Here is an 8,491-nt window from a genome sequence, read left to right on the forward strand (position 1 = left end):
CGTTTACCATTTTTTTTTTATTCTTAAAAATTTATTCATAGTTGTTTAACGTTTTTTTTTTTTAAGTTATACCTAATTTATTAATAAACAAATCTATATCTATACCTGTTTTATTCCGATCTACATTACTTCTTTAAACTAATAATCTTTAAGGTAATGCCAAAAATCAATGAGTATCTAACACAAAGTATTTTGTATAAAAGAATGTCATCTTCGCCCCTTATTATTCGATTGCACTTGGCTCAGGATAACGATAACTAAAAATTTTAAAACCTTACAAAAAAGTGTCCACGGCGGCGCCGGGGCAGGCAGCTAGTGGCATATAAAAACAATTTTAAGGCGCGTTAACCAGCGAACGATAGCATGCGAACGTATACGAGGCTGGCAAGCGACGTCCGCCCGGGGCGGGGCGAACTTGCCAAATGTGCCATCCGATAGCGCCAGAACATTGTAGCAAATTTACAGCCACCCTATTAGCACTAAATCTAAACATTAACCCGATTCCGGTAACCAAACTTCACTGTTACTCGCTACGAATATCGGTCACAGCGAGCTGAATATATTTTCGCGCGACACTCGTGCTTTTGGCGACCAGCACTTGGTATTTATGTTTATATGCGTACAATAAGCTATTAACTAGATGTAAAATATAATGTTCATTATATCAGCCAATGTCATATTAGTTAATTACAACACGTATGAAGAGAAAAAATCCCTTGTCTCTTATTGGGTATGGGGCAGTAATATACATTTGTGTCATGATCGATTTTTTGTAGACAAGTAGGTGATCAGCCTTCTAGGTCCTGCCAGACCGAGACATTTTATTGAAAGTCTCCACTGGGATCCGAATCCAGAATCAGAACCCGGTTCTACGCTTACGCGTTAACCACTCTACCAAGGAGGAGTGATTTTTTCACACAGGTGTGAAAAGGACCCCTCTAAAATGTAAATGTCAATAATAGTAAATATCAATAGTAGTAATAAAAGATATGCGAAAGGATTGCCGACACGACTGGAATAAAGGAAAGGGCCTCCACACATTGTACTCAACACAGAAATATTCGCATGAGCTCTACCTGTGGATTAATTAATTTTCAGTTTTTATAAAGAAGCCTTTCCATGTGTCGGCGTTAATAAAATTCGTTCCAAAATGTTGAAAAATGCTCTCAATAGAATAAATGTTATCTATAGGTTTATTACGAAGTTTTGTATATTATTCAGCGGAATTTTCTGTACCAGCCCAATATATTTCTTAATACAATAACTTATAATACATCATATAAATAAATGTCCCTACTAATATTAGATATGCGAAAGTCTGGCTGGCTGAACCGAGTTGGATGAAGTTTGATACCAAGTTATCTCGAGACCTGAGATGGGACATTCCGAAAATCCCACGGAAACGGAAACTATGCTGGTTTTCTTGACTGAAAAATATATGTCAAGCAATAACAACTTTATTTATGGTTATTTATGCTGCATTTTTTTCCAGTATATTAATCATCATCGTTATCATCATCATCAGCCCATATATGTTCTGACTGCTGGGACACAGGCCTCCTATGAGGGTTTAGAGCGTTTAGGCCATAATCCACCACGCTGGCCAACTGCGGGTTGGCAGATCTCTCATGTCAAAAGGTTTTCTCACGATGTTTTCCTTCACCGTTTCGAGCAGTGGTTATTTTATTGACATGTGCAGATAAATTGAAAAATCAATTTATTTCCTGCACGCTCGTAGTCTCGAACCTCGACTTATCGAAGTCCGAGTCCTCACCACTGAACCACCACTGCAGTATATTAATATCTCCACTTAAAATTGCACACAATCATACAAATAGGAGAGATAAGTATTAAACGTATTATTATTATAATCGGCCTAGGGTGAAAGATATCATATGTAAAATACGCAATTGCTATCATATTGTGCCACTATACTTTATCATCAATATAAATAGAAGAAAAAGAAAGTCATTTTTGATTGGACAAGTAATTTAATGTACAATAAAACGGTATGATGATTTACATAACATGATAAGCTGTTTCAATCAGCCAAAATTATGCTCTTTACGTGATAAAAATAGTATATTCTGATATGTATATTTTCCACTGAAGCCAAAATAAAATATACCATATTCCTCCCTTTATACACTTGCAGGAAGATAAACTATTATTAAATAAAACAATGCAATACAAGCATATTCATAGTACCCTTTATGGCTATTAGTTATGTTATTAGCAAGCCATAGGTTTACTCTACTTGTTAGATAATTAAACAAACTAAAACCGTAACTCGCGTAAGGAATTACAATAAACATATGAAAATAAAATACAAAGTTAGCCAATATCATGTGAGTGACTATAATACATTTACAATTTTGATGGACTAGAACCCACAACAAACACGACGAAATACATAAATTTCACATTTTTTTGGCAATGTCTCGTGATATCAAAATCCATAGAAATCCGCGCCGTAAAAGCAATCCATTCATAAGAAAAACTAAGACAGACGTACTACCTACATGGCGTTCATCACATCATCATATTTCGACTAGCTTCCTTAATTACGTAACTATAACCTATTCACTTATAGTAATTAAACAAAACTAGTCACCCTTCAGATAATATACTTACTCTAGACATCTTATATCAGCGACATGCTTTAAATAGTACATAAAGAGTAATCTAATAAGATATATAACATATCGAATATTTACAAGCTCTGGCCGACATTCACAATAATACATTATACTTACACTAAAACGTTAACACAGATTGATTAAATACGGTAATATTTAACGTTCAGATAAACGCTCGCATTCCACAACACTAAAGCAAATGCACGATATAAATATAACCAATTATATATTGTGATGTTTCCAATAAAGATTACATCGATTCGATTCACATGAAATTCCTTAAATATGCACATAGAGCAGGTAAATATAGATTAATAATTTATTATTTACATTTAAGAAAATATGGCACATCTTAACATCGACCGCGCTCCGTTACATACCAAGATGCCCACGTGATTAAGAGACAAATTCTGATACCGTTCAAATGTTATTTGATATCACAAAATTTCGAAACAGCATAAAAATTTCAATAAGAACTAGTTAAAAATTCCGATATAAAAATGAAGCGTTTTTTCTTTTCGACATAATTTCGAATGAATCGTTTCCATCACATCGGGCAGTTCCATGCGCCTAATTTACTGGATACATAATACCAATTATAATATTTACCGGTGGGAAGTACATTGAAATCGCCTAAAGTCAAGGGAAGACAATGACAGTGTCGCGCGGCCGAATGCCGCATCAAAAAGACGCATATTCATTGCCGACTTACGCGCGACAAACTTGTACAACTAATTTTTATAGCGAACTTTAAAAAATATATTTATAACCGAACGATTGAAAAAGAAAAAAGCAATAAGCTTCATAAAAACCTAATAAAATATAAATACTATGAGGACACCATGACAGACGTTTACTCCGAGTATAAATCAGTCTTTAAACTTAAGCTATAGTTACGCAACACCTAAATAACCTGAACATCAAATTGAGTAAAGGTCTGTCGTTACAATATCGTCACTATACTACGCTAATGAGTTTGTAACTCGCTAAGTCGGCAACGTTACAACTACTCACTCTATTACTCAGAGATATTTGAGCTTTACAAGTCTTTACTATGCGATCCGACTAAGCATAGGAACGTCAAATATTCATACTTATGTGTCAAATGTCATTTGATAATTACAATACGCATATAAAACCGTTTTGCCTATCAATAACGGTGCATTTTATTTCGTTCCGATCTTAAATAAAAATTTTAAACAAACGTTATTGCTTAGCGTATATCATTAAGTAGTGCAGTGAATGTGTCAATATGTAAACACATACTGAAGTGGTTTTGATTAACAACAATGACGTCACAATGTGAGGTTAAGTCGATCTTATTCTCAATTAAATCGCACAGCAAATATCTCCGAGTACTAACGTGGCAACTACAGCTCAAGGCTACGGGCGTCAGTCTAACTGTTCGCATTAGATGTAAGTCACTCGAATGTTCCGCAATCACTGATCACAACACCATGGTTCCATCTAGTGCTTTACGCACGTGGCGGCTGTAAAGGTACGCGCACACGCTACCACGCGGACACGACTCGAAACAAAATAGTGAATTTAGTTGTATGCTATATTTATCGTGTCGCGTGGTAAGTATACTCGTACACTTGCACAACGATACAGTGGAAACAGTTGAACGTGACACATGCGCGTGGTGTAAAGGTCTGCGTACACTAGCGCATGTTGACAGTTGCGGCAGTAGAACGTGTCGCGTGTGTCAGTGCGGGTGGTGAGTGTCCATGTACACTAGCACTATTCTTAACACCAGGTGCTAACAGAGCGTGTCGCCCGGTACATAAAGGTCCATGAAGACTATCACTACTGTAAGTTCTCACTTGTTGTATACAGCGTTGCGCGCAGTGCATATATATCCACGTAGACCAGCACCACCATTTAATTCGTCGCGCGGCCTGCAAAAGTTAATAGATTAGTTGAAAATACAGCTTATTCAGTGGGTAAATATTCATATACACCGTTATTATAATGCACCAGTTGATAAGAACTGATTCTTTTTGTATTTTTGATTAGGCTACTAGGATACGTCTATGTGGACAATCCGTATAAGCACGGTTCGACAAGCGGGGCAGAGGGCGGGAGTTAGGTAGGGTCGGGCACTCACGCTCAGCTGGGCGGGCGCGGCGCGCGCTGGCGGCGGTGGCGCGCGCAGGCGCAGCACGCGTCGCCGCGCCGCCGCCGCGCGCACGCCGCGCGGTTGCAGCGCTTGCGGACGCACGTCACCTCGCCGTCCTGCGGATATGGGACGGGCTAACATTCATACGTCATTTCATACAAATTTAAAGTGTTTCATTTTCGATATGATTCAACTAATTGGTACAAAACATAAGTACGTATATATAAGTTAGTTGAAGACTAAGAAATTATTTGACATTCGATAACATTTCCGAAAAATAGAGTTACTGTTAAACAATACCGATTTAAAATGTTCTTTTGTAACAGATTTCTCGATTTCCCTTTAAATAAAACGTTTTGGAAATTAAAGACTGCATTCAATCTACCTCCTTGATTAAATTGACTTCATAGATAGCACGAGAAAATAGCAACACAAAAGAGGAGTTGCCAGATATATAAGTAGATAAATAGTAATGGGGCGTGTGTATCATGCCGACCTTGCAGCGGCAGGTGACGCAGCGCTGCTCGCCGTGCGAGTGTATGGAGGGGTGCACCTCCTTGCCGTTGGGCAGCGGCCCGTCGGGGAACTTGCAGCCGCCCTCCGCCAGGATCTCCTCCGCCGTGCGCGGCGCGCCCTGGTCTTTGGGCGTCTCTTCCTCCACTTTCTTTGCTTTCACCTGAATATATTAATACAAATTATCAATTATCCTGACTGGAAAATGGTTGAATGGAGATAAAGTATATCGTTTGTACGGTCTTCGTACAACACGTTGTGCGCTGTCAGCATTTTACGCCAATACGCGACATTTTATATCGATCGATCGCCATACAAATCGCGCGTTCTCATAACCATTAACCAAACCATATAGAATTAAGACAATAAACGGATAATTGTACTTAATTCTTTTATTTATCAATCATTCCAAAATACTCTGTACGGGCCCTACAACCCCGTACATCGTTATTAGAACGAAAGCTAGGTATCAAGAAATGCATAATGCACAATTTCTTTTCCTCTGGTCTATTACTATTTAACCCATTTAAGTAACCTGACAGCTAGTTTCACAAGTTATCTATCAGCTAGCGTTACACATCAATGTAACCAAATAAACATCATAAAGTATAGAACCGATTTAATGAATAAATATTGAAACTTGAGACATACGTTAATCAAAAAGTTTCAATAAGGTCAATCAAGATCACACACAAGGAGGTTTAGCACGTAGGTATAAGTCTCACCTCGGGACAGACCCGACAGCAAGACTTCTTATCGGGTCGGTAGGCGTCCTTCTCGGCGCAGCGCAGCGGCGGGCACTTGACCCGCGGGCACTTGACCTGGCGCGTGGCGAAGTCGCACGTGCAGACCGCGCACGTGTCGTACCCGCCCGGCACCAGGTACGGGTGCCACGAGGACCCGGGCGCGTGGTACTGCCCCGCCAGGTGGCAGCCGTGCGACTCGTTCCACACCGCCGTCGTCGAGTCTGCGTCACGTAACATGTCATGAAGTGACACTCGCGTGAGGTGGCACATGGTGCCATTGTGGAGTTGTTAGCATTATATGTACAACAATATGCGATGATTTGTTTAAAACGGCACGGATCGCTAGGCGTAGGCGTAATGAGGATAAATTAGCGCATCGTGTAACTAAAAGCAGTCACTTTTGTTTCTCGACATTTTGATATGATTATGCCGCTATTTATTGCTAATCATGTTTGTTTAGAGACAACGAAAAATAAACTTGAGAAAGACAGAGTGCGTGACAAGGAGTCATGCACGTGTGAGGGCAAGTGGGTGTAACAAAAAGCTGAGAGCTCTCACTGGTGCAGATGGGGCAGCACTGTCCGGGCGGCAGCAGCGCGGGCGCGGCGCAGGGCGCGGGCGGGCAGCGCACGGGGTCGCAGCGCAGCGCACCCTGCACGCACCCGCACATGTGGCACGACTGCAAGCGAACGCACTCCTGTACTCATTGTACTGCTAGCTCGGTGCAACGTGTTCTAATTTACTTTGTTGTATCACATCCCCCGCATTTTGTCCCGTGATACTATAGTGTTAATTAGAATAACTTGGAGTGGTTTAATATATAGTATAATTACAACAGAACTTCATTTCAGGTAAGTTCGTTAATTCTACAATTGTTTTTAACTAAAACCTAAAAAAACACTTTGGAGTTGTTAGAATTAGACCAAATTTAAATGGGACCACACGGGCGGCACAGACCTTTAAATGAAAAAATAATGATCAAGATCGGTTTATCCAGCCCAAAATTTTGGGGTAACTAACAAAAAAATGCTGTTGAATTAGGAACCACCTCATTTTTCTGAAGACGGTCGATTTAGAAGTAATATTGTGAATTTATACAAGTTTATTTATTATTTTCAATTTTCTTTGAACAATAGAAGCTTATTTTGGTTTGATTCGGGATCCGGGACAAGTAATGGCAGTATAAGTATAAAGCTAAAGCAATCGCGTTGTACATGTTAAATAGATTTCTATTTAAAATCACAATACTGCCACAAAAAATCACACACTGTTAATGTAACGCATCCCACCTCTGTCGCCATCCATTGCGCGCCGTCCTCATACGAGCGTCCCGCGTAGAAGCAGGAGGCGGTGTTGGACAGCGAGTTGTCGGGCGGCGGCGGGCGCGGCGCGCTCAGCTCGTTGTCCGCGGTGTACGGGACCGCGGGCAGACACGACGGCGGCACGCTTATCTGGCAATTTGAGTGGCGTTCGTGAGAACTGTGTAGTGGTTATACGGCGAGAGATTGAGCCTGGTGTGGGGTTCAATGCATATTATGTAGGTACATAGTAATATGTATTTCTTTTGAACAAATATTTTTTTTTTATTTAAAGTTATTGCGGGTAGTTTGGTATAATTTTAAAATAGTTTTCAAAATTTTCCATAAGCTACGTTTACGTTGCAATACTTCCATAAATTTCATTCGACATTAGTTTTTTTTTTTTTTTTTGCCTATACTTACTATATATAACTTACCTCATCATTAACATCTTGAAGCATGAAAAATATATTTTAGTTTAAAATACTTGTTCACATAAATCATAGAAATTGTTATTTCAGAAAAAAAGGGGCAGGCATTTATCTTAAGAGGCATCTCATACTCGTAGATCGAATTTCCTACCAATGCGTATATTTTTTTCATTATACCCTCTATCATTTATATATTATATAAAAAAAAATCATTGGTAAAAAGTAGTTAGAAATCTACAAAATACACGACTAATTTACTACAGTCGTCTTCTGTCTCTATACCAGTTTTTTCTCGTGAATGCTGGAAACTCACCTGAGGTAACCGCGTGCGCATGAATTCAGTGCCATTATCCGCCGCCCGTATATTGAGGTACGCAGCCCCAGCGTGCAGAGCCGCCAGTTCCGAGGGGCTCGGCTCCAGTATGGAACCCTCTGACCCTGAGAGCGCCCGAGGTCCCGTGCTGCCGATCGCGTGACCCTCGAGCCAGGACGACCAGGCGCCGTTGTAGCCGTTTACGAATACCTGGAACGTATTTTGTGGACCCGTGAACGCTTTGTTATGTTCGATGCATATTTAAGAATGGTGTTTGTTGAAACCATTTTTTAAAAAAATAAGTAGAAAGTCTGACTTGATTTTTCGTGACTTCTTAATAATTTAAGATCTGATGATCAAGAGTTATTTTTCTGTGACAAATAATAATTTGTAAGCAATGTAAACTGCTGCCATATCTTCTGAGACTAT

The 8,491-nt window shown here is 39.7% G+C and overlaps 1 protein-coding gene across 1 annotated transcript in view; it reads right to left on the reverse strand.

Annotated features, from left to right (window-relative positions):
- Positions 1 to 4,751: 4,751 nt before the first annotated feature.
- LOC119830951 (dorsal-ventral patterning protein Sog) overlaps positions 4,752 to 8,491 on the reverse strand; it is a 10,860-nt gene continuing 7,120 nt past the window's right edge. Inside the window, exons 9-14 of the mRNA XM_038354144.1 lie at positions 8,063 to 8,272; positions 7,310 to 7,471; positions 6,579 to 6,699; positions 6,000 to 6,241; positions 5,258 to 5,437; positions 4,752 to 4,877 (exon numbers count right to left, since the gene is read on the reverse strand). Coding sequence (XP_038210072.1) covers positions 4,752 to 4,877; positions 5,258 to 5,437; positions 6,000 to 6,241; positions 6,579 to 6,699; positions 7,310 to 7,471; positions 8,063 to 8,272 — 1,041 coding nt within the window. The remainder of the gene's footprint in view (positions 4,878 to 5,257; positions 5,438 to 5,999; positions 6,242 to 6,578; positions 6,700 to 7,309; positions 7,472 to 8,062; positions 8,273 to 8,491) is intronic.

This window comes from Zerene cesonia, chromosome 12, assembly GCF_012273895.1.
Source record: "Zerene cesonia ecotype Mississippi chromosome 12, Zerene_cesonia_1.1, whole genome shotgun sequence".
Taxonomy (NCBI): domain Eukaryota; kingdom Metazoa; phylum Arthropoda; class Insecta; order Lepidoptera; family Pieridae; genus Zerene; species Zerene cesonia.